At 39.9% G+C, this 26957-nt stretch overlaps 1 protein-coding gene across 1 annotated transcript; it reads left to right on the top strand.

Moving 5' to 3' along the window:
- Positions 1-1215: 1215 nt before the first annotated feature.
- SLC35F4 (solute carrier family 35 member F4) lies at positions 1216-26158 on the top strand. Its single transcript, XM_023726130.1, has 6 exons — positions 1216-1594; positions 6742-6961; positions 17313-17438; positions 19379-19571; positions 23540-23629; positions 25917-26158. Exons 1-6 carry the CDS (start codon positions 1251-1253, stop codon positions 26156-26158), a joined length of 1215 nt encoding a protein of 404 aa, XP_023581898.1. The 5' UTR covers positions 1216-1250.
- The last annotated feature ends 799 nt before the right edge of the window (positions 26159-26957 follow it).

Here is a 26957-nt window from a genome sequence, read left to right as displayed (position 1 = left end):
CCTTAGCTGTGTAAACGTTTATGACCCAGTGGGGTAGTCACACCTGCATATTAAGTAGTAGGAGCACAACCAGCAAGAAACCCAGCAGATTCTGAAGAGGTGAAGTGATAGCCCCATCTGTGGTCACCTTGGAGGTAGTGGACTGCACCACCTTCTTAACCCCCAGGATAGACCTTTTGCTTCAGGCAGGTGCCTGAAGACACAAGAGAATCTTGAAGACAACTCTGCTTCCCATTCCCCAGGATTCTACCATCTGTGTTCTCAGCTTGGGCACTCAGGGTGACCTGTGCTACTGTTTAACTGCCTGATAGGTACATGAATTCATTATGTTAAACTTGTTTCTCTATCAGGGGAGAAGACCTTTAGGATTTTCACTTTTAGAGAGCTTTGATTATCTAAAAAAAAAAAAAAAATCGCTACTAAATTGTCTTAGTAAATGTAAAAATACAAAGCAAAACTGATCGTGCTCCCAGAGATATATTGCATAATAATTTGCTCTGAGATGGGCAATGACTTTGTGCAGTCAGGATTTGCTCCTGTTCTTGGGACACACAGTTTTTCAATTTAACAGTCAAAAGAAAAAAAAAAAAACTCAGTGGCTTATAACAACAACTATTTATTTCTCACTTACTTTTCATGTTGCCAGATATGGGGCAGCTTCGGCTGGGTTCTGTTCATTCCCTGACACAGACCAAAAGAGCAGCCTCAATTTGGGGCTCGCCATTGTAGGCACAGAGGAGAAGAGCAAGGGAGATGGTGGAACCTTGTGATGCTTCTTAAAGCTTCTGCTGGGAAGTGGCTTACATCTCATCTGCTCACATTTGACTGGACAAAGCAGGTCACATGGCCAAGCCCCAGGTCTTTGGAACTGGAATGTGTAATGCTAATACAAGGAAGAGGAGCCCTGGTGGCACAGTGGTTAAAACGCTTGGCTGCTAACAAAAAGGTTGGCGATTCAAATCCACCAGCCGCTTCACAGTAGATGTGGCAGTCTGCTTCCATAAAGATTACAGCCTTGGAAACCTTATGTGGCAGTTCTACCGTCCACCATATTTCATGAGCATTCTTATGGACTGGAGGGGGGTCTAGATACTTACTGTCCTTACAGAACAGAGATTCAGGAGAGAAAATGAGCCAGATAATCAGCCTCTTTAAATGATGGTAGAAAAGAAAAACACTGGTGATTCTACTGTCTGGCTCTTCAGTTTCAGCCATCTTTTTAAGGAACGGAAACGTTTGAGTGCTGCTTTATGACCTTATTTCCACACATTTGTATTCCTTTTCTGTTTTCAGGGGACGATGCGACACAGACTGCTCATCCTGAGAACAGCAGCCGAGAAAACAGAATCAAGGCTCGCTGCCAGTCATGCACGTCCTTTGTTCTGAAGGCCATCTGGGGACTCTTGATCATCCTGTCAGTGTCATCGTCCTGGGTTGGAACCACACAGATTGTAAAAATTACTTATAAGAACTTCTACTGTCCATTTTTCATGACTTGGTTTTCAACAAACTGGAACATTATGTTTTTCCCAGTTTATTATTCTGGTCATCTGGCCACTGCTCAAGAAAAGCAGTCTCCAATGAAAAAATTCAGGTAGGTTTCATGTTAAATGGTCAACAGGAGATGTTTTAAATTATGTTTTTAGGCAAACACATGTTTTCATCTTTTTGGAATATAAATTAACTTGAGTGTGGAGGGGCAGGATCCAAGGTTGGTAATGAACATTGGGAAGCAGAATAGTTCCCCCTTAAAAAAAGCAAATATTGAGCATCTACAACATGCTAGGCATGGTGTTGATGCTTTTGTGTATCTCATTTAATCAGTGGTAGCATGTACCTTTTTGAAGTGGTGCTGTTATCCCCATTTTAACACATGAGGAAACAGGTTCAGAAAGGTTAAATGACTTGTCCAAGCTCACACACTTATAAGTAGATCATGGAACACAGATTTACCCAGATACCCAGATCTACTTGTCTCTAAAAGTCATATTTTTAACTGAATATCCCAGTGTCTCAAATCCAGGAAAAATCTGTATTAATAGATTAATTTTTATAACAAATATTTGCATAATATTGCAGACACTATGGTGCCTACTCAGATGAAATGATCTGGTTTTGTGCAATAGGAGGTTTTGCTCTGGGATGCTTTACAAGATGTTGTTCTTTATTGGCCAGGAGCACATGGGACCTTATCTGTTTGTTTGCTGGCCATGAGCAGTGGCAGCTGGGCTTACTCAGTAATCCCGTGGTCCTAGTGGTTGCCCTGTGCTAAACCTAGCTTCTGCAGCCTCATCTTGGAAAGCTCAGGCAGCAAACAGGGCTAATGTCACACAGCCCTGCCCAGCACTCAGAGAACACAAAGACAGCAGTTGGATCCAGGGTTCCCTTGCTAGCAAACAGCTTCTTGAAAAGAAAACGCCCAGGGCTAGGAAATAACTTCCAGGACAGTCACTGTGATTACCGAGAGAAAACAGCGGTGGGGAGGACTCGATGGATGGCAGATGGGAGAGCAACAGTTCTTCACACCAGCTGATTCTTCCTCACTGAGTGGCAGTAAATTTGTTTTTCAGGAGCCAAAATAACCTTCCTTTCTTGCCCCTGTACCTAATGAAAAGGAGTGACTATTATAATTGGTGCATTATAAAACTTTTTTTTTTAAAAAACATAACAAACTATAAACAAACTTGTCTTTTACTTCCATTTTCCATCATTAGCTTGGAAGTGCCGGGGAATATTAAAGTCATCCTGTGAGCTGTTTTTCTACGTGTGTCCATGAACACTCAATTATAATTTGAAAAAAGGAAAAACAAAAAGAATACATGTTGTCTGGTTTGGTGGGAAGACTGAAGCCGTATACATGTGTGTGATTGCTACAAACACTTTTGTATTTGATTCCCTTTGAAATAGACATGATCCTCGGCATAAGGTTCATTAATGACAATAATTAATAAATGATTACAAGGGAGCATTGTTATCAGACGAAAATTCTCCCTGTTTGAAAATACCTGTGTGTATTCATAATGTGTGTGTGTTCTATTTGAATACTCTTAAGGTTTAGACACATATACTGGTATTTTAAAAAAATGTAATATCTCAAGAATACTGCAAAGCAAGGTAAGTCAGTTTCGTTTAAGACAACACATGTACAATAAGGCGCTGTGGCTGACAGAAATGCCTTTGGAAATGAGCTTCATCTTCACCACATGTCTTACATCAGACTAACTCTGAACTTAGCTGAATCTGTGATTTGGCGAGATGCCTCTACCTTTTAGTGCAGTTAGAGTGAAGTTGGCCGTTTTTGAAACTGAATCAAAAAGCTTTTATTATCAAGCATAAAAACACTGTCTTTGAAGGGAATAGTCTCCAGCAGCTTCTCTCCACACGAGAGGTAAACATTGCCAGAATATTCTGAGATGCTTGTTCTCTTTTCCTTGTAGACTTATTAACACCATCTGCCAAGAAGGTACTCCTCTGAGCCCTGCCCTTGGTCACCCCCTACCTCCCAAGCTTTCATGGCAGAACAAGAGGAAAATAGAATTACTGCGTGAGACTGGGAAACAGAATTTGTCCGATAGCACCAGACCCTCTGACTATTTTCTTCTTTTCTCTTGAATCACAGGAAAGCATTTCTAATTTTTTTTTTCTTATCACTAACATCAAATGAATTTTCAGTAAAGTATACATTGTGGATGATAAGGATTGTCCATGTGGAAGTGGGTTTGGATAATTCAGTTATTTCATTTACATACTACCAGGGGAATTCAGTTGCCTCAGGTGAATTTGAAATTAAGTATGTAAGAAAAAAGTACGTACCATAATTTTAACAAGGATGGTTTCTTAAGGGAAAAAAAAATTCTAGGAAACATGAAACCAGAGCCAAAGATATATTATTTTCCTGTGTCAGGTCCTATGAAGTGTGTTTAAGAGGTTATCTGACATACAGAAGGTGTTCCATAACTAGTAGCTGCTATTATAATGATGAGTGTGATGAAAATTATTAATGTTCCCCAGCTTCATGTTGACCTTTGCCACCTGTCAATGCTTCTTATCCACAAATTCTGATTTCATCATCCCAAGGATAGACCCACTATTATTTGCTTCTACATAAACATCCTTTTTTTTTTTTTTTTTTTTTTGAGTGTTCACATTTCCTAGCACTTAGTGCTCACATGGCATAAGGTTTTACACAGGTGACTTGACATCTGAATGGAGAGCATTTTTTGTTTGTTTATTGTTGTAGTTTAAGTGAAAGTTTACCTATCAAGTTAGTCTCTCATACAAAAATTTATACAGACATTGTTATGTGACCCTAATTGCTCTCCCTATACTGTGACAGCACACTCCTCCTTTCCACCCTAATTTCCCATGTCCATTCAACCAGTTCCTAACCCTCTCTGCCTTCTCATCTCATGTCCAGACAGAAGCTGCCCATTTAGTCTCATGTATCTACTTGAGCTGAGAAGCACACTCTTCACGAGTATCATTTTTTATGTCCCACAATCCAGTCCAATCTTTGTCTGAAAAGTTGGCCATGGGAATTGTTTTAGTTCTGGGTTGACAGAGAGTCTGAGGGCCATGCTTTCCGGGGTTCCTTGAAAGGAGAGCATTTTTAATTCCTGCAACAGCAGTGACAAATGGGGAGAAGGCTGGCAGTAAGAGGAGAGCAGAAAAGAAAGGGGAACAAGGAGGGCGCGAATGAACGCCTGGGGGACAGGATAAGCTAGGTGGAGACAGCAGCGTTTCCTCAGCCAGTTGGCTCGTGCGGCTCTCCCTGTCCTTATGCATCTGCTGGTCTTCCCCATAAGGTCAGAGTGTCTTTTTGAGTGTATCTAGAGTCTTTGCTCAAGAGCACTCAACCGAGCACAACAGTGGGCTCTTCAAAGGGAGAACCATAACTGACTAGGGCCAGTGATGAGAAAAATAAGCCCTTTCATCAAATATGGGTTTTGTTGTTGTTCTTAAGAACTGTGTATTTAAGAAGGCATTTAGTGGTTGTAGATGTCAGGATAAACTCACGACTCAACCCTAGCTGAACATGACAGCCTTTTCACAGAACAGATCCCTTTCTAAGTACAGAATATGTACTTGTGTCCAGGATGTTCTATGAAAACTGCCACTTGTTCTATGTGTGAGCTCAGACTCAGAATATTCCAGTGGCTATAGGGCTTTAGGGAAGCCATGCATTTTCCGGTGTGCATGAGAACATGTAGTTTCTGTGTACTTGACAAAAGGCTTTGTCTTTAGGTCATTTAATCCCTTTGTTGAAATTTCGTCTCTCTCAAGTTAGAGTTGACCATTGGGAAGTCATGTTTTTGTTTTATGAAAACCCTTCCTTTCTGGTTATCTCCCACATGAAAGTAAAACCACTACATGGATTTCTAGGTGTGCAATATGCATTTTTAACCTTCCTCGAATTCTTGGCTGCTTGAAAGTAACACGCGTTCAGCTCTGACATTTACTGTGAGACATTCTATTTGAGGCTATGTCCCCTGTGCTTAGAACCTCATCAATTAATCACTCCCTCCATGTGGTCCTTTTGTGAGGTAAGTTAATTCATTTGTGTGAGGCAAACATTGGCTAGACATTACTTTGGTTTGCATACTTAGAGGCGCAATTATTTTCCTTCAGAAATAGCTGGAAGAGGAACCAGTACCATCTAGTACCATGTAAGTATATTTTATTATAAACTTTAGAAACATGTCTAAATATTAGTAACTTGTTGCTTTAAATAAGATATTTACACTAGTTTTCAAAATACAATAGTTGGCACATGGTAGTTGCCCAGGAAATGGTTGAATTTTCATGAACAACTGAGTGAAAAAAATATTGGTAAGTTCTCCCAGTGGTAAATCTGTTTGAAGTCCATAATCATATAAGCACTGTTATTGTATCACTTTCATTATTGCCTTTATATTACTTAATAACTATTCCATTGAAATATGTATTCACCAGCTTGAACACTTTGATTAAAATGGCCCCTTGGGCTAAATAATCAATTTAGTCAAAAATCAAATTATTCATAGATTTAACAGAAGCAACTATTTTTACACACTGACTTCAAACAAAATGGCCCAATGACTGGATATAAAGACTACCTGAGTTTTATGTTTTGTTTTTACCATTTTGGGATTATTGCAGAGGTTTTCTTCATTTTTCTGCCTTAAAAGTGCTAGAGAAAAAACTTAATCGGGCAGATGTATTAGGAAGAAACATATTGTCTTAGGAATAATAAAATCTCAAGATGTATGTGGTGGCTTCACATGATATATGAGGGTCCCTGTTCAACAGGATTCTGTGAGTTGTCTATAGCCTATTCAAACAGTAGCAGCCATCCTGACCCTGTTGCATCCGCCCATTAGGAGAGAATCTTCTCTCTCCTCCAAAAGCTAGTGATTTCAGTAATTACCCGTTTCTGTATTTCTCTGGGCTTCTCTGAGAATGTTCAGAAATAGCAGAATGGCCGTCTGTCCCAGCAGTTGGACTGGGAATATCTAGGAATATCTTGGAACATCTAGGTAGGAGAAGGCCTAGCTCTGTGCCTGTGGAAATGTGTGTTCTTTTCTAAGAAAACCTGTGCAGATGCTGTGGCCTTTAGGTGGCAGAACTGGGTTCAGTATGTTCCTGAGACAAACGATCAGTCTTAAGTGTTTGTGCCCTTGCCCGAAAATGGCCGTCAAGAGCTAGGCAGGGCTAGATGTGTCACAAGTAGTAGCTGAATATTAACCTCTTTTTCTTTCTTAGGGAATGCAGTCGGATTTTTGGTGAAGATGGTCTGACATTGAAGCTCTTTCTTAAAAGAACTGCTCCCTTTTCTATTCTATGGACTTTGACTAATTACCTGTATTTACTGGCTTTAAAGAAGCTGACGGCCACAGATGTCTCCGCTCTGTTCTGTTGTAACAAAGCCTTTGTCTTCTTGCTGTCGTGGATTGTGCTGAAAGACAGGTTCATGGGAGTGAGGGTAATGGCACCCTTGATTCAATGTGCGATGCCTCCCTTAATTGTAAACCCTTGGCATCAGGAGAGCTGCTTTGTTTCATGGCGTTTCTGTAAAACTTTTCCCATTGGTTCTGAGTACAAACTGAAATTTGGAAAATGCATTAGGAAGCCCAGACAGTTAGAATATCATGAAAGAATAAAGAGGTTGTTTTCACTGGGTAGTCAGCTGATTTCAACAGGAGGCAGTAAAACAGGGAAAATAAACTCTTTTTTTAGAATTAATGGTGTGATCAACCCTTCTGTCCTTTGGAAAGAAGGGTCTGAGAAAATTAGCCACAGTAAAGACTATGATTTGCTTTTTCAATCAACATATGTTGGCACAACCCCTTCATGGTTTTTTCCCCCCAGAGATGGATTTAATTAATAATGGTATAAGTAGATAAGATTACCAAACAGTAATTAAAGTCACTGGTAATGACACAATGCTGTTAAAAGTGGCTATATACCTAGTATGACTAATCTAGAAATGGAACTAAAAGTGACAGCTTATACTTTGGGGTACAAATCCTTAATTGAACTGCATTAAACTTCTACCAGCCACTTCAGTTCTGAGTTTATTCCTTTCAGGAGTAACATGGATTTTAAAAATATGTATTTTTTTTGGTATTCTTGTTCTATGTTAGGAATAGATTGCCTGAAAGTCATGCAGGTATAAGGAGCCAGATCTCATTTATATGGTCTGGCATGCAACTACGAAGAAAATATTGAGACAGTAATTCTTGAGAAGGAAGTCCAAATATATAACCTTTTTCCAGAAAATAAACATAACATGACTTATTGTTTTCTGAAAGAGATGTCCAAGATTGGGTTTAAAACATATTTTGCTGTTAAAATGTTGTGCTTATTGGCAATGATTCCAGGATCCTTCCTCTCCCCCTTAAATGCTGAAATTATGTCTACATTAGAGGGAGAGTTTATGATGGCCATTAACTCTGAAAGCTTTTTTGTTTTACTTTAAGCCAAGTTAACAAATTCTGGTTGTATCTTGGGAGATACTTCTCAGAAATGAAGCTTAACATGAACAGGAAGTAGAAAACTATGGTAGAAGACAAGATGAGACACTATGTGAATCGGTCCAAGACACCATTAGCATATACCCAAATGTGATACCATATTCTCCACTAGCTAATCTTAGATTTGACACCCAAAGGATTCAGCATCATGTTTTTATACCTGGAACACTGGTGCTGATTATCCATCATCAGTCAGGGACCCTGACTTGTCCTTGAGAGCTGGGACCTTCCCTGTATTGTTCACCGGGGCATTCGGGATGGGCTACATAATTTGCAGAGCCCATTGCAAAATGAAAATGCAGGACTCCTTGGTGAAAAAATTATTAACAATTTCAAGATGGTGACAGCAAAACATTAAACCAAGTGCAGGGGCCTGCTAAGCATGGGGCTATCGTGACTGCACAGGCAGTATGCCCACAAGCCAGCCCTGCCTCTATTTCCAACACCTACAATAATGCAGGGCACAAAGTAGGGGTTCAATAGACATTTAAAGTTATGGTGAATGAACATATGCTTATAGGATCTTTCTGTCCACTATCACCACCATAGGCTGCCCATGAGGACTTGGAGAGTCTTGGCACAAAAAGGAGAAAAAGAGGAGATTTGGGAGCTTTTCTGCTCCTTCAGTGGCATCTGAATGCCAAAAGTAAATCAATACATTCTTTATTAAATTTCCCAGATAAAATTTAAATGGTGAGAAAACCAACTGTATAGAGTGAATGAATACATTTAACCATGGACCTCACTATTGTGCGAGAGGTCACATAAAGTACAATGTTTATTTGAAGTCTTTCAAGCGGGGGTGGTGGGGAGAGGGAACAAACTCAGGTGTGTAACTTATATTTAAATCATAGATTTAGGAATTTGGCATCTGTAGTGGGTTGAATGGTGACCCCCCCCCCAAAAAAAAAGTTATGTCCATCCTCTAATTCCTAAAACCTTTGGATGTTACCTTATTTGGGAAAAAGGGTCTTCACAGATGTAATTTAGTTAAGGATCTTGAGATGAGGGGCTCTTGAGATGAGGAGGTCATCCTGAATGATCTGTGTGGGCCCTAAATTCAATAACAAGTGTCCTTGTAAGAGACATACAAAGGAGAGACACATAGAAGAGAAGACAATGTGACCACAGAGGCAGAGATGAGAATGATGTGGCCACAAGCCCAGGAACGCTGGGGCATACACCAGAAGCTGGAAGAGAAAGGAATGAATTCTCCCTCAGAGCCTCCAGAAGGAGTGCCCTGATGGATTTTGAACTCCTAGCTCCAGAATTATGAGAGAATAAATTTCTGTTGTTTTAAGTCACCAAGTTTGTGGTAGTTTGTTACAGCAGCTTGAGGAAGATAATACAGCATCTGTAAATAACAAGGTCTGATAAAAGTAGTGTTAAGCAGCCAATACCTGTAAACCAAACCCATTGCCATCGAGTCAATTCTGACCCATAACAACCCTATAGGACAGAGTAGAACTGCCCTATTGGGTTTCCAAGGAGTGGCTGGTGGATTCGAACTGCTGATGTTTTGGTTACCAGCCGAACCCTTAACCACTGCTCCACCAGGGCTCCGCATAGCCAATGAACACTTGTTAATAAATATATATGTAAATTAAGACATCGTAGATGGCAAAATAGTAAGCATTCATGTTAGACATGCTTGTAGAAGTCAGATACAGATATTTTCTTTCTAAATGACAGGAAGTGCTTCACTTCTCACTGTGAAGTATTAAGAAGTGTTTAATGCCATGTGCCAGAAGAATGTCCAAGAGTAATTTTAATGATGCCCATAATCAGGACATGGGATATGAGAAACACCAAAACATTCAGCATTTTGCCTTTTGACGATGTCTTAGTTATCTAGTACTGCTGTAACAGAAATACACAAGTGATGGCTTTAACAAACAGAAATTTATTTTCTCACAGCTTAGGCTGCTGACTCTGTTGTTGTCATTCGGTGCCATTGAGTTAGTTTTGACTCAGAGACCCCATGTACAACAAAACGAAACAGTGCCCAGTCCTGAGCCATACCCACAATCATTGTTATGCTTGAGCCCATTGTTGCAGCCACTGTGTCAATCCATCTCATCGAGGGTCTTCCTCTTTTTCCCTGACCCTCTACTCTACCAAGCATGATGTCCTTCTCCAGGAATTGGTCCCCCTGATAACCAGAGTATGTGAGACAAGGTCTTGCCATCCTTGCTTCTAAGGAGCATTCTTGCTGTACGTCTTCCGAGACAGATTTGTTTGTTCCATGATATATTCCATATTCTTCGCTAACACTGTAATTCAGAGGCATCAGTTCTTCTTCGGTCTTCTTTATTTATTGTCCAGCTTTCACATGTATATGAGGCGATTGAAAACACCATGGCTTGGATCAGGCACACCTTAGTCCTTAAAGTGACATCTTTACTTTTTAACACTTTAAAGAGGTCTTTTGCAGCAGATTTGCCCAATGCAATGCATCTTTTGATTTCTTCATATTCTCTTTTTTTTTAATTGTACTTTATATGAAAGTTTACAGAACAAATAGTTTCTCATTAAACAGTTAGTACACATATTGTTTTATGACAATGGTTAACAACCCCATGACATGTCAACACTGTCTGTTATAGTGACTTCATCACTGAGCTAAAAGGGTGTCCAGGGGCTGTACTCTGGGAGTTTCTCCAGTCTCTGTCAGGCCAGTAAATCTGGTCCTTTTTTGTGAGTTAGAATTTTGTTCTACATTTTTCTCCAGCTCTGTCCAGGACCCTCTGTTGTGATCCTGGTGCATCTTTTGATTTCTTGACTGCTGCTTCCATGGGTGTTGATTGTGGATCCAAGTAAAATGAAATCCGTGACAACTTCAATCTTTTCTTCATTTATCATGATGTTTCTTATTGGTCCAGTTGTGAGGATTTTTGTTCTCTTTATGTTAAGGTGTAATCCATACTGAAGGCCGTAGTTTTTGATCTTCATCAATAAGCGCTTCAAGTCCTCTTCACTTTCAGCAAGCAAGGTTGTGTGATCTTCATATCGCAGGTTGTTGATGAGTCTTCCTCTAATCCTGATACTGTGTTCTTCTCCATATATTTCAGCTTCTCTAGGGTTCCAGGGAAAGGCTTTCTGTCTCTGTCATCTCTAGAGAAAGGTCTTTGTCTCTTTGAGCTTCTGTTCCTGGGTGATCTTCATGTGGCTTGGCATCTCTCTTCCCTCATCTCTGCTTCTCTCGCTTGTTTAATCTCTTTTATATCTCAAAAGAGATTGACTCAAGACATAATCTACACTAATCCTGTCTCATTAACGTCTCAGAGACAACCCATTCCCAAATGGGATTATAACCATAGGCATACAGGTTAGGATTTACAACACATATTTTGGGGGGACACAGTTCAATTTATAACAGTGTCAGTCATTCTTTTCCTCCTGAGAAATATTGGAAACGTGTATAATTAGGTCATTTGAGAAGTTAAAGGAGGGCAAATAGAATACTGACAACATAAATGGAGCTCTTACTTATTGCTTACGTTTATAACAAATCTAAAGCACAGCCCCTCTAGATGCTACCCCACTGGACTATTCTTAAAAACAAACAAAAAAACAGTTAAAGGGTTGCTTTCAGTCATCAAATTAAAATTTGTATTTCTGACTCATGTCAAAGCTGCAGTAGTTTAGAAACAAATGGTTAGTATAATTCTCATTTGCTTAGCCTTAAGAATAATTACATTTAAAGGGAAAAGATATGGCCTTCTCTACTTCTGTTGTTTCATGTCAAAATAACACAACTGACAGAATGAGGGATACCTTGAAGTTATAATGTCAGTAAACATGGATTTATCTGGAACTCCAGCTGGCCAGAATTATCAATTAGCAATGCTCACATAAAATCTAATTATGTATTATGAATAGCTTGTTAATATTTTGTTTCCTTGGAATATGGAATGAATTACAGATGGGAAGGTAATCTGTTATACTTTTAGTTTTCTATTACGAAGTCAATTTCAATTAATTTGCTGGTAAACTTTGATGTGCAAAAAAATGTCTTTCATGGGCAATTGTTTGCATCTAATATATGATCTCACCATGAAAATTAGTAAACTTTTTAAAAGATTATATATATTTTTTAACTGTGGAACTGTTGGTAAGTGATAATTCCACTCTTGCAGCTTTGAAGAGCTTTACATCTCTGAGTTCTGTCTTGTTTAGCTAGAATTCACAAATTCATGGGAACCAGAGGAATTGCCTTAATGGAAGAGGGTTCTCCCCAAAGGAAACGAGGCACTGAGAGCGTTCTTCTCTCTCTGGTGTCTATTTCACTCCAATGAAAAGTAAATGTCAGACTAGAAAGTTAGAAACCTTTCTTTCAGATCTGATCTCTTATTTTTTTTTTTTATTGTTCATTGAATTTTTGTTTTTCATTTTCAAATTGCTTTGTACATAGGGATAAAATTGGTGGGCAGTGAACGGTTCAACAGACTTCAAATTTTTTAGCAGATTTAGGAAATGAGTTTATGTCCCTTCAGCTTGGCACCCAAATATTTTCCAGCTATATTTGGGTCCCTGTGCAGTTAGCTGCCCAAACTGTAGCTGTTTTGGAGACTTTTGTAGATCCACCAAGGACTGCTGTAATACGTTAGTTAAACTGAATCTTTCGTTGCTTAACCTGTACTTCTTTGAATTCAAACTGAGCTCCAAGGTCTCTAAGACAGGACATTGGAACTGAGCTGCTGCTGATTTGTGCCAAAATTACATAGTAAGATTCTAGATGGCCTCTTTTTTCCATCTTGCCTTTGGCTGACATTTATGCGGTAACTATTCATGTGCAATGCAGATTCTGAGTCTTGTCCAAAACCTTCATGTTTCCTGGGGGAGGTGCTGGGACTCATCTCTTTCTTCCCCTGCTAGCAAGACAATGGCTTATGAATACAGTCAAGGGAGGAGAAAGCTGGGTTCTGATGGCTCTCAGATTTTATGCCCACAAGGAATCCATAACCCCTTAAACAAGGTGTAGTCAACGGGTCTACTCTATCCTTCACACACTCCTTCAGTCTTTCCTTCTGGGATTTCTTTCCCTCTTTTCCATCCAGGATTCCCTTTGAGCTCATTTTCAAATGGATTTTATCCATATACCAAGAAATCTTGGTTCAAGGCCCTGTACCCCTTGGATTTAACAGCTGCGCTAGGGACCCACCCTCTTCCCCCCTACACACACAGCATCTGCATGGCTATAGACTGCCACATGTGCAGAAGTCTAAAGATTCTGTTTAGAAATGGTTCTTTGAAAATGGACTCTGCCTAAATAAACACACTCAAATAGAGGACAAGGAAATCAGGGTCGCTGTCACTGGCCAAGCCATTAATGTATATCCTGACCTCAACTGCTAATCTTTAGTCTTGAACCTGACTACAGCCACTGCCAAGTGTAGCTGTGAGTCCCTCCATTTTAGAGTCTGTGCAGACCTGGGGATTCAAGGGTCCATTGAAAGCCAATGAAGCCTCTTCGCACTCCACTCAGCTTCAGGAAATAGAATTAACCTCAAAGCCAAGTAAGAAAAGATATTTGGGTTATGATCACTCATTTAGAACTTTAAAATACTTGAGGAAATACTGTAGCAAGAGAAGCAATTGAAGGGTCATCTCAATATTCTGGACCCCAGAAGAGCTGGTATTGTTATGGGAATAATAATTCTAGAAACCATCTTTGAATGGGAAACACAGGGAATGGGATGAGACTAGTAAAGCCTCCTGGAGATCCAGAGAAGGCCCAGAACCTTGTGGCTTTTGAGGGCCTGACTTGTACAAAGAAGAAAATGAAGATACAAGAAACAGAAACAGCCAGAATCCAGATGCTCCTCTAGCCTATATCTGTACAAACTAATTATTTGAGAAGTAAAATAAACCTAGCGTTCTTGTGGAATCACAGGTGGCATTTAGCACAGTGAAATCACCAAATGTCTTCCTTTAAAGTCCTTTACAGTGTTTTGTTGGGCTTTAGGAACAGGTTCAAATGGCTTTATGGTCCCCTCTGATTGGCCCTGAAAGGTGATGCAGAGGAAGGTAGCTGGCTCAGGAGGTGGGTGATGCCTGTGAACTTGCACGCAGGGATAATGGGGTAAATGAATCTGTTTCCTTGAGGTACCCGTGAGGGCATACTATGATGAGAGAGGAGTAAAAGGTTCAAAATGAAGGCATTGGCGTTTTTACAGTCATTATGGTTACTAACACCCTCACCCAAACCAGATTCAGGTGATGGTAGTGGTGGGTTTCCCATCTTATTTAGACTAAGCTAACTCGGGTTAGCTAAGAGACTGGAAGTGGATTAAGTGTTGAGGAGAGCAACGTTTTCTCAGAAGCCAAGCAGGTGAAACCACTAGGTGGTGTGTGTTCAGCAGTACCGTCCCTCCTATGGACGCTAATGGGCCCCAGAAGCATTTCTGTGGTTGTCCCTCTGTGGATGAGCAAATAAGCATTTTCGACAAACTATTTAAGGCACTGGCTTCATGAAGATGTATTTTAAGAGTCCTGAACCTTAGTAGAGTAGTTTTGTGTTTTTCTGTTGAGAAGGAAAACAGACTGTTAATCCTTCTTTGATGACTGATTCTGACTCAGATCTGTACTTGGCTTGTTTGTTCTATGGAAATTTGAAGAATATTTACTCTCTATAGTTAAACCAATGGGGCCAAGCAGAGTCACACAGGTATCATCTGAATGACCACTCCAAATAGGCCTTCCACCCAACAGTTTCCTGGGTTTTCTAGAGTAGCTGAGATCCCTTAGTTCCAACTGCATAGATAAGAAATATACTGAAAATTTCTTAGGATTAAAACATGGCCATAGAGAATTTGTTCTGTCAGATACTTGTGAAATGTAAATAAAAACGTGGCAAATAATTTAACTTATCTTTTCCCCCAGGGAACCCACTATATAATCTGAAAATTATTGCTCATACCATGGAGAAGAATCGTTTTAACATATCAACTGTTCAGATTTTTATGCTTTAACAACTTAAATAACAGCATTGTCTGGTCCCCTGAAGTGAAAATGCTTCTCTCCATGGAGGCAATTGGAAGAGACAGTGGTGTAATTGATATGTCAGTTTAAGTGGTCCAGGCTAATATTTTCATAAGCACATGAATATATAGTGTAATGGAGATCTTTAGAAGACTCACCATGGTTGTAATTTTGAATTGCTATAAAATTATGTAATCTTTGACCATATCAAATTCCTATCTTGAGAAAACTTATAGTAGAAATATTCTGCATGTATATATTTTACTAATGACTGACTCAGAAAAGGAAGAGTTCCCAACCATGGTCATATCCTAGGGATAATCATATTACGTGTTCCTCCCTTTCCGGGCAGTGTTTTATCTTTTGCTTTTTTTTTTTTTTAAATACTACGCTCTGTTTGTTTTCACAATTCCCTAACCCCAGATACCTCCATAGATATAATAGAACACTTTTAAGAATTGAGACTTTTAAATATGAATCAGCACACTGTGTTAAAGTTCATTAGGATTAACATTGTGTTCTATTAAACCTGTCTTGAAGTAACCACCTGTTTACTTGACCAAGAAAATCTAACTGATGCCTAACCAAAAGATAACAAATATTAATTCAAGTTTATTATCCTACAAGTTCAGTCTTATGGAAGGAATCTATTTGTGCATGTGAATACTTTAACCCGTGAGCATTTTCTAAACACAAGATCAAATCAGAAAATGTCAGTGTCCGATGCGCCTTTTCATTTCCCTGAAATCAGATTGCCCGTAGAAATGTTGCAAATCCCTGGCTGAACGATAAATCCTCAAATCAAAGAAAATGATAACCCTTAACAGAATTTCCAGGTCTTGATAACCCCTCACCATGTTTATTTATGAGTCTATTACTTCTTGTTTGGAAAATTTCCTTGACACCTCATGGTGTGTGTATTAAATTCTGTTCTCTTTTTGAGGCATAGCTTAACTAGTACACGTGCCTGGCAACTTTAGAGAATATAATATTCACTCAGCAAGAGAAACGCTTCCCATCAAGCAGCTTCCCGGACAACGTTTTATGAAGACAGTTTTTCACTGCTGACATGTCGGCATCTGTTCCCAAGTACTCCCGCTGTTTTTCATAAAGGACGCTTTAGTATAGAGCTGCTCTGAAATCAACCTTGTACTTGTTTTTGGTGGTCATTAACAAAAGAATTGCCGTAGAAGCATCTAAATTACATGTGTCATTGTGAACATATTTCTTTGCACTGCCCTCAGCTGAATCTATAGTTATATATTAAAGAGCTACATTTTGTTGTAATACGTAATTCACTAATAATGTCTGAAAGGACCAAAAAAAAAAAAAAAAAATCAAATATGTGAAAAAGCCATCTACAGAAGAACTTATTTACTTAGGAATACTCAGAACTGAAGCTTAAAATTAATTGCTATGTACGTTTAAATTTCTCACAAATTTTCATCTTGATTTTAAAGTCAGAATATTTCACAAGGAAATGACATATTGTTCCCTATTCCAGGGTTGTTATTTTACTGTCTTCTGTGGCCTTGAAATGTTTTCCAGTAGAAGCAGTTCAAGATAATTAAAGAAACAGATGCAGACCAGCATTTCAATAAGAGAATGGACTCCTGTTTTGAATATCACAAGGATTATATTAATTTACAGTAAACGATTATGACTTCAATTGAATTACGAATATTTCACTTAATGCAGTTAATGTTGTATGGTTTACCAAAAAAAAAAAAAAAATTAACTTGCATGTAAACAAAAGGAAGAACTGGCCTCCAGTTGACATTCAAAGTGACAGTGCAGACTCAGCTCACTCCTGCATGAATCACTATGAGAGGTTATTTGCTTTCTTTTTTCCCTTGGTCTAAACTTTGCCTCTTAACTGCATCAATATTATGCCTCCCTAATCAAGTCTTGGTAATGTGGAGATTGTCAGAAACATGCAGTGATCCAAGAAGCTGATTAAAATGTTTGCTGAATTATTTGAAACAAAAGAATGCAGTATAGATGAAAGTGCTTAGAAGTGACTTCCTATTAAAATTATTTCACCAGTAGAGACATTAGTCTGTAGAGTTTTGAGTTAGAAATTAAACTAAAAATTACTATCCCTTTAATTAGAATGTGAGGAGTTTTTATAGTCTGTGCCTGGATGTTTCATGAGCATACTGATTTCTTTAATACTGACCTTTCCTACATTTAAACAGCGATGCACAAGAGATAATTAGACTCGAGGAGGCATTTAGCAACTTTCATGAAGTCTTTAATTGCTTGCTCTGGAATACAGAGGCCTCATTTTCTATTTTGCTGCATTCCGTTCAACAGATAGTTGCTGCAATAATGGCAATCACTGGCATCGTCATGATGGCTTATGCAGATAATTTCCACGCCGATTCAATCATAGGAGTGGCGTTTGCAGTGGGCTCAGCCTCTACGTCTGCGTTGTACAAGGTATGTTGTGCACTTTCTTTTGTAGTCAGCGATCATCTGTAGATTAACAAGGAAGCATAAAGAAAACCTTGGTTAGAGAAAACATAGATGTATATAAATAAACCAGTACTATTTATTAAGTACTTGCTATATGCTGGGCACTTGCCAGAAACTTTCACCTGTGTTAACTCAAGCTTATGAGGCACAGGTACTTATCCCCACTTTCCAGATGAGGAAACTGAGGCTTTGGAAGATTAAGTAACTTGCCCAAGGTTGCAAGCCAGGAGGTAATAGAAACAAGATTTAAACTCCAGGTGACCAACTCCAAAACCCATGTTCTACTTCCCCCTGGCCCTCTCTGGCCCCAGTTATCGAGCAGTTATAGCAGAGGCATGAGGAAGGCCTTCTCCTTGGCAGGGTAGTTTGTGGCCTTTCCTTACATCTCCTTAATTTAACTATCTATGGTCATTATTTTAACGCCCTAGAGATATTAGAAATAATAAACAGGCTGTCAACTGAGAGCTCATTGTTGGCTGTGTATTAACCCCATACCACCGAAGTTCATGTTATTAGCAAGATGAAGAACCTCTTTTCCTCTCTGATGGATGTGCTGGGTCTGCTCTATGTACTCATCATTCTTTTTCCACTAGAGTTCCCTGTCATCAGTGAAAATTCAATTCAAAGTCATTGCACCTGACTTCAGAAGCGAGGACTAAAAGAGAGCAGATCTAAAAGGTTATTCCCCAGAGCTCTACTTTTAAGAGCCACCTCTCTGGATGTATCTAAAGGACTGTTTCATTTTCACCTCTTTTGGTGTTTCAAAGAGAAAATACTCTGAAAATGCTCTTTGCCTCCCTCCTGAATACTTGTTCTGATTATTCACCAACACTGCGGCTCAGAGGACATGAAGTCTATTTCCACATTGACGTTTCCTGGCCCATTGATGCTGTGTGACAAGCTTGACAAGTGTTCACTCGATTGCCATTAGTGTCTAACTTGCCCCCCAACCGAGACTCCATCGAGATGTATGATGTGACCAGAGACTAGCACATGGCTCAAGTTCTCCTAAGTCTCTCAAGAGAAAAAAATGATAAGTTCAGTTGAAGTTAAAAACAGTACCTGGAATTGCTATGTGACCAGTATAATTCTCCTGACCATGTGACAGAGTGTATTCATTCTGGGAGTAGTATATTTGCTAAGATGCACAAAATCACCACAATTCTAGGCAGAAAAGATCTCGTTCCTTCTGCCTTGTTTGTTATAGGATCAGTATTGGAAGGCGAGTAGTTAAGAAATGTAAGAAATATGGATTACAGACCTGGCTATCTCCTCGAGCCTGTTCTGCAACTTTAGAATAGCTATTCACCTCTCCTTGCCATCTTCCTCATGAAGGCTTACAATCCAGATGGGAAAAATTTTTTTTAATCCGGTAAATAAACACAATGTTGGTAAAAAAATATTTTAAGCTCAGAAAGAAAAGTGTGTATAAATCCAAAGCATTACTATTATTTATCTCAACAACATAATGACAGACTCTCTTTGTCCAATTTAGTTTTCAGATCTGTCAAAATAAGAGTGAAATGAATTCAGTGCTTCAAAGGAAGAACTGAAGACATCTCAATAATTAGTTTTTTCCTGGCTTGTCTGCACTCTTATTTGTCATTCGCCCTATACCCATCACCAATGGTGGCACTTAACACAGTGTACAATATCCCAGCAGTTTTCAACACCCTAAGAAATTTGTTTTATGGCATTTTCTCTTTCATATGAAAGCTATAGGGCACTTTAATTCTCTATCTCAACAGCTCATTTAGTGGCATATAGATGGCAGGGTCAGAAGAAATGGATGATAAACTCTCAGCCGGTTAGTTCACTATGTAGATCAATAGATCTCACCATTCTGATCCAGCAAGGTCATCAGTAAATACTAGGTGGCTGAAAGAGTTTGTTTGCCGTTCCAGGTTTTGTTTAAGATGTTTCTCGGAAGTGCCAACTTTGGTGAAGCAGCTCACTTTGTCTCTACCTTGGGTTTCTTCAATTTAATCTTCATCTCCTTTACCCCCGTCATCCTGTATTTCACCAAGGTGGAGCACTGGTCCTCATTTGCAGCTCTGCCATGGGGCTGTCTCTGTGGAATGGCAGGGCTTTGGCTGGGTAAGTGGCCCTGGGTTTCACTTTCCATTTCCTATGTCACTCTACCTTTCCTTGAATAGATTGTTTATCAGAGTAGGTTTGTTCCCTTGGATACCTCTGTCCTCTGTTTCATAAACTTACCTAAGGTTGGTTAATGGTACTGAATGCTTAGAAGATTCTTTGCAGGCTCTCACTTGATTAGATAAGAGCAATCCAACCGGTGTGCCTCATATGGGTTAAGATGTGCAGCTGGAGGCCCAGGCTACTTTGTTCCCCCATTGGTCTCCAAGCAGCCTCATCCATTCATCACAGTGTTCTGTATGATGTTATCATCTTCCATGTGTGGCACCATGTGTCAAACCAAGGTGAAAGAGTGGATAGTGCATTCAATAACTCAAAGTACTTCAAAATGGCTGGAGCACCGAGTTCAGGAAAGGGGGAAGGAGACCATGTTCAAGAGCGAAGCGGGTCATGAAGAGTCTGGAAAGCCACACTGAGGGGTTTGGGTTTCAAATCCACTTAATAATCCTTAAGCAGGGAAGTGACATGCTCACATCTGCATTTTAAAAAGCTCACTCTGGCTGAGTATGGAGAATGCATTCGAGATAGGAAGCCTTCACCAGGCAAGAGAAGATGGCGATCTGTACTGGGCTTTGCTGGCCGGGGTTAAGTAGGCTGTGCTTAGCCAAAGGCCAAGGGAAAAACGAAAAAACAAAAGAAAACCCTGGAGTCTTTTTAATGTATTTTCTCCCAATTCCCTATAAATTTGAGGCTATCTGCTTTACCTGAGCAACCAGGGGTCTCCCACTTTAAAGCTGTGCTGTCTTAGTCATCTAGTCCTGCTACAACAGAAATACCACACGTGGATGGCTTTAACAAAGAGAAATTTATTTCCTTACAGTAAAGTAGGCTAAAAGTCCAAATTCAGGGTGTCACCTCCAGGGGAAGGCTTTCTCTCTCTCTTCGCCTTCTCATCAGTGTTCCCCTGGACTAGGAGCTTCTCGGCCCAGGGACCCCGGTCCAAAGGACGCACTCTGCTCCTGGCACTGCTTTCTTAATGGTATGAGGTCCTCCACTCTCTGCTTGCTTCCCTTTCCTTTTATCTCTTGAGAGAGAAAAGGTGGTGCAGGCCACACCCCAGGGAAACTCCCTTTACGTTGGATGTGACCTGGGTAAAGGTGGTGTTACAATCCCACCCTAATCCTCTTTAACATAAAATTACAATCACAAAATGGAGGCCAACCACACAATTCTGGAAATCATGGCCCAGCCAAATTGATACACACATTTTTTGGGGGACATAATCCAAACCATGACATGTGCTACTGCTATCACTTCATGTGAAACGAGCCTGAAAAACAACAAGACTGCTCTTCTCTCACCAAGCAGTCAAAAAACAACAACAGCCCAATGACTCAGTGTCTGATTACTCAGAATCAAATGATTTTCATTCTGCTCCTCATTCCTCATACTACCCAAGGTCAGCCCCCTCTGCTTGCTCTACATTAAACCACCATGCTCGACCTGTAGGATATCTGCCAACTCTCAGCTGACATTCTTTACCTAGGTAACATAATTTGAAACACTGCAGTTCCTGGGAGGAAAATGTCCTTATTATCATTCCCACATAAGCATTGGATCATCTTTTTCCAACCCAACTCAGACCCCTACAGGGAGCTTTGGACAAAACAGGAAGCACCCAAGAGGAGAATCAAACATTAATTCTTAGTCACTTGGGTTCTACTTTTGTAAACCAAAAATGTATGATTATCATCTCCTATAACCTCTGCTAATCTAAATTGCATAGAAATCAATGGCAGTGTTTCCAAAGGCCAATACATCTTCATAAAAAGTGCCTAGATTATTTCCTGGCCAAATACAACCTAACTGGGAACAGATGAAGTCTCACTAACAGTCATAACCAAAATTTTACTGACTCTTGGCTCCGGCTGTGCACACATGATCTCCAGCTTGCTGCAAAATAGCCATCAACCGTTATGGAATTCTTGGCACGTCTAACACATGCTCCTAAGCAAGCCTTTTCAAGCTGGGTGTCACTCATGCTAGCTGGGCACTGTAGTTCTCCACCAAGCAGCATGATCTCTGAGCGCCAATGGATGTTGCCGCTGTCCACCAGGCACTACGACTGCTCCACGGGGGCCACCTCAGGTGCACTGGAATCCTCACCATGCCACAGCTGCTCTGTAACAAAATGAGGAGACAACCTCTTTCTTGTCTGTGTTACACTGCTGCTCTTCCCCCTGTTTTACAGTCTTCAGTGCTCCTGTTCTTAACTTTTTATTTCCATACCTCACTTCTCCATAGGAATCCAATGTCATCTAGTTAGGGCTGGGCTGGGAGACAGATCTGAAAGACAAATGTCAGGCTGTGCTCTGAACTGACCTACACTCCCTGTAACTATAGCTTTCTTGTTTGCTTAAGTTTACCTTCCTCACACCCTCTCTCAGGTTGATGTATCTACCTGGGAGTGCCCTAGCCGATTCATATTGGCTTCATCCATTCACTTGACATGTCTGAATCCCACTGAAACTTGGGCAAAACCCCATGCTACAGCTAACACATTGAATTATATTCTTTCCCTTAGGTTGTATTTAAAAGAGTGTGTAAGTATTCCAACTAAAGAACTAAGGGAAAGCAGCCAACATGTTCAAGTGAAGTCACCTGATTCTTGTTGAGTGCGAATGGCTCACTTCTCACCTAAACACCAATACTTCCTTTTAATCTGCGAAAATGTCCAGTTCAGCCAATAAAATGATAGCTGAAGAATTCAGCAAAGTCTATGCTGCATTGAATGAATGTCTGAGTTGGTAGAATGTGGCATATTTAACTCCCAAAGTATGAGGAGAGAGTCTAGATGCCTGTATATTGCAATTCTGCCATGAAGGGGGCACAGTTATCAACTCAGGAAGATCCTCTGCCTTGACTGCCACTACTATTGTATGAAAATTATAAATGATCTCAAGCCTTGTGAAAGTCAAATCCTTTGTCTCTAATTAACAAGCACAGGTGACTCCAGATAACTAAGCTAGGGGACTTAATTAAAGCCGGAATTATAGATGACAATGGAAGAATAAACAATGTCCTAATTGAATAGTTCTAGAATCATCTTTGATTCTACGGAGATATGGGCAACATGTTGAGTCATTTCCGTAGAGATCCTTTCTGCACTGAGGACCTTTTGTAGTTGTTAACATTTATCTCTCTAGCCCATAAAACCAACTACAATTTCTTGAAATGTCTTAACAGTTTTTCTTTTTGAAAATCTGTATTTTTGGTAACTTTTGAAGGGGATAGCTGAATATTTTAATTAATGTTATATTTAACTAAAGAGGTCCAAAGGCATTAATTAAACAGTATCAAACTACACCTTCAGTTTGTTTTGTGAACCAGTCCTGGGTTATCTGTGCACAAATCTGGATACAGAAAAGGTCCCTGGAGTTCAGTGAAATACATTGACCCCACCTTTGTTTGTCTATATGATGCTCAGTTCAAGAGAGTGGGCAAAACAGCATAGACCATCACTGAACAGACCTTCTTTTGGGTAGTAACACTGGAGTCCTTTAGTTATCCAGGAATATGGCACAACACAGCAAAGCAACACAGAGATAAAGCCCAAAATTCAGTCAGTCACCAGCTTCCAACCTCTGACTGGCCTCAATTTACCTTTATAATGCTAATAAGCAGGGTACTGAATTGATTATTTTACCTCTGCATTTGCTTCAAACACCCTTTGGCACCAACTGGTAAGCAGTCAGGCAGCCAGGGTGGCAGAGGAGGAAAAAGAATATGATTAATTGAGGCCAGATACGCATACATCCATCTCTAAAATTAGCAAATTAATTGACCAAAGATACACGCAGTTTTTAGAAGGCATGTTTAGTAAATACATTGATGCTTTTAAATTAAGAAGAAAAGAGCCCAGGCATACCAATTCCCCTGCATCCTGTAATTTCTCCTTTATTTTCCAGCCTTCAACATCCTGGTGAACGTCGGCGTGGTGCTGACATACCCAATCCTAATCTCCATTGGGACAGTGCTCAGCGTTCCTGGAAATGCAGGTACTGGTATGATTTAACATCTGCAGATTCTAACCACCACAATAAGTCTCCTGCTCGTGTTTGTTTTACGCACTGAGTTGTTTTTTCTAGCAATTGTGAATTACGTCCCTTGCCTCAGAAGATGTTTTTAAGTATCATGAAGGTGGCAGACAACAGAATAACTATGCAGCAGATTTAAATTTTGCAGCTACAAACACTGTTTTTACTTGGTCGTGCTTTTAGAGTTAAATAGCAAATGTATTATTTGGGTTTCATGTAATCTCCCTGACAACCTAATTTTGTGGTATTTTTAGAGGAAGCCCTATGGAAATAAAAGACACCCCAGCAAAGGACTCTCAAGTAAATGTCACTAATGAAAGTGTAGGAAATATACAGGGTGCTGGCTCCCCATCAGACTATCCATGGGGAGCTGCAGAAGCTTCTCCTGGGGGCAGAGCAGATTGCCCTCCAGAACAGATAGAAGGAAAAAAGCAATTTAACTCACTTCAGGGACGAGAGGAGAAGCTATTTTCCCTGGGTAATCTTTCTAGTTAAACCTGTCAGTGGAGCAAGTTATGAAAGTGGGTTATCTGGATGACTGTACAGGCCTTCTAACTCTAAAATTCTAGGATTCCAAGTCTTGAGGGGCCATCTTTCTTTCCCCCAGAACAATCAGCAAATGTTTATGGAGCACTTACTGTGGTATCAAGGCTGTAGAGGATACAGAAAGAAAAAAAAAAAAAAAACATTATGACATTGCCATTCCCTGAAGAAGCTTACGAGTGAGTTTGGACAAGACCAATGTACCTTAAACAATTTGGAACTATACGAAGGAATTTATTATTAAATGCCAAATTGTGTGAGGCAGACTCTTAGGGCTGTAAGATATTTGGAAGAAACGTCATGGAGGAGTTGAGTTGTCAAGGAAGTTCATCCATTCATCTGTGGATGCATTTATTCAATATATAATTACTAAGCACTTAATATATGCCAGGAACTGTGCTAACGCTGGTGATAGATCCCAAATAAGGCACAATCCCTGCCCTCAGGATCATGTAGTCTAAAGAGGGAGACAAAGGAATTGAGTGATTACAATGTAGAAAGAGAAATTTTTTCCTAGAGGTATGTACTAAATGTTCTGAAAGCACATAGTAGGGACTTCACACGTCCTACAAGAAGCCAGAAGAAGAAGACCGAAGGGAGAGATTAGCTGGATGAAGTGAGATGTGAGGATGGAAGGACATTCCATGCAAAAATAACAGCATATATGCAAAAACCTAGACATTGTCAAGTTTGTCTCATTTGAAAAGTTTCCGGTGGTCCAAGAAGGCTGAAGAATAGGTTGCCAACAGGGAAGGATGAATTGGGTGCAGGGGCAGAGGAAAAGTATTAATAAATAAGACTGGAGAGGTAATTAAGAGTCAGCTCACATGAAATTTGAACTGAGCCTTGAAGGATAAGTATGACTTAGAGAGAAGGAATGGAAAACAAACAAAGGGAACAATATAAATGACGATATGAGAACAAGGAAAGAACAGTTTGAAAGAATAAGTAAGCATCAATTGGTCCCAACCACCTGGAGTAAAGGAGAATGAAGAACACCAAAGACACAAAGAAAGTATTAGCCCAAGAGACAGAAAGGGCCACATAAACCAGAGACTTCATCAGCCTGAGACCAGAAGAACTAGATGGTGCCCAGTTACCACCAGTGACCACTCTGACAAGGAATACAACAGAGAATCCCTGATGGAGCAGGAGAAGGTGGGGTGCAGAACTCAAATTGTAGTAAAAAGACCAGACTTAATGGTCTGAGTAAGACTGGAGGAACCCCAGAAAGCATGTCCCCGGACTCTTTATCAACCCAGAACTAAAACAATTCCTGAGACCAGCTCTTCAGACAGGGATTGGACTGGACTATGGGACATCAGATGATACTCGTGAAGAATGTGCTTCTTAGCTCAAATAGATACATGAGACTAAATGGGCAGCTTCTGTCTAGAGATGAGATGGGAGGGCAGAGAGGATTAGGAGTTGGTTAAACAGATGTGGGAAATCAGATGTGAAAAGGAGGAGTGTGCTGTCACAGTATAGGGAGAGCAGTTGGGGTCACATAACAGTGTATGTATTAATTTTTGTGTGACTGACTTGAACTGTAAACTTTCACTTAAACTACAACAATAAAAATAAAAAAAAGAAGGAATAAGGAAGACTTGGAAATCTCTAGAAGTAGCACAGACTTTGGTCATTTGCTTTCAAAGAAGCTTAGAAACAGTCGTAGACTGTGACTGACTTGATTTTTCTTTCATAGCTGTGGATCTCCTGAAGCAGGAGGTGATATTCAATGTTGTCCGCCTGGCTGCTACCATCATTATCTGCCTTGGGTTTCTGCTGATGCTATTGCCTGAGGAGTGGGATGAAATTACCCTGAGATTCATCAACAGCCTGAAGGAAAAGAAAAGTGAGGAACATGTGGATGACATCACCGACTCCAGTGTACACCTGAGAAGCAGAAGCAGGGCCAATGGGACAGTGTCTATCCCACTGGCTTGAAGAGAGACACATTTTGAATGCATGTGTATGTATATTCTGTGAATATAATAAAATTTTCTCACTACCTGTACACTCAAATGACAGTATTAACTCTGAATTTGGATAAATCATATGTGAAATAATGCCAACAATAAAAGTTTACATTTATATGCTTATCAAGGAGCTGATGTAAATAATCATAATACATTTTTTTATTGAAACATTTTTGTCCTTGTTTTATTTCTTGCATTTGGAGAGAGTTTCCCCGTAACTCACAAAATTTTTTGAAAACATGTGTTTCTATTAAATCATGGGCTTGTCTTTATTTTTTTCTCCCCTGGAATTGAGACCTTTTGATCAAATCAGAGGAAATTGCATAAGAGGAAAACACGTGAAAAGGATACACACTTTATATTTACTGTAGTCCTATTAAAAACGAACAAACAAACCAACTCGTTGCCGTTGAGTTGATTCCAACTCATAGTGACCCTACAGAACAGAGGAGAACTGCCCCATAGGGTTTCTAAGGAGCACCTGGTGGATTGGAACTGCTGACTTTTTGGTTAGCAGCCGTAGCTCTTAACCACTGCACTACCAGAGCTCCTGAAATTTGAAAGCTGGAAAGTCATGAAACAAGTATCAGCAGAGCACTGTCTATATGCGAGACCTGAACTAGGAACTATGAAGATGTAAAATATAGAAGACCCCATCTCTACTTTCAGCGTGCATACGGTAGTACAGAACATAAGACAGTTTACAAATATCTTGAATATGAGATAGACATTTGAAAATGGCACAGTGAATATAGACAGAACATCTC

The sequence above is a fragment of the Trichechus manatus genome, unplaced genomic scaffold, assembly GCF_000243295.1.
Source record: "Trichechus manatus latirostris isolate Lorelei unplaced genomic scaffold, TriManLat1.0 scaffold00010, whole genome shotgun sequence".
In the NCBI taxonomy this organism is placed as follows: Eukaryota; Metazoa; Chordata; class Mammalia; order Sirenia; family Trichechidae; genus Trichechus; species Trichechus manatus.
Note: the sequence above shows the minus strand (reverse complement) of the source record. Positions and strands in the feature narration are given on the sequence as shown.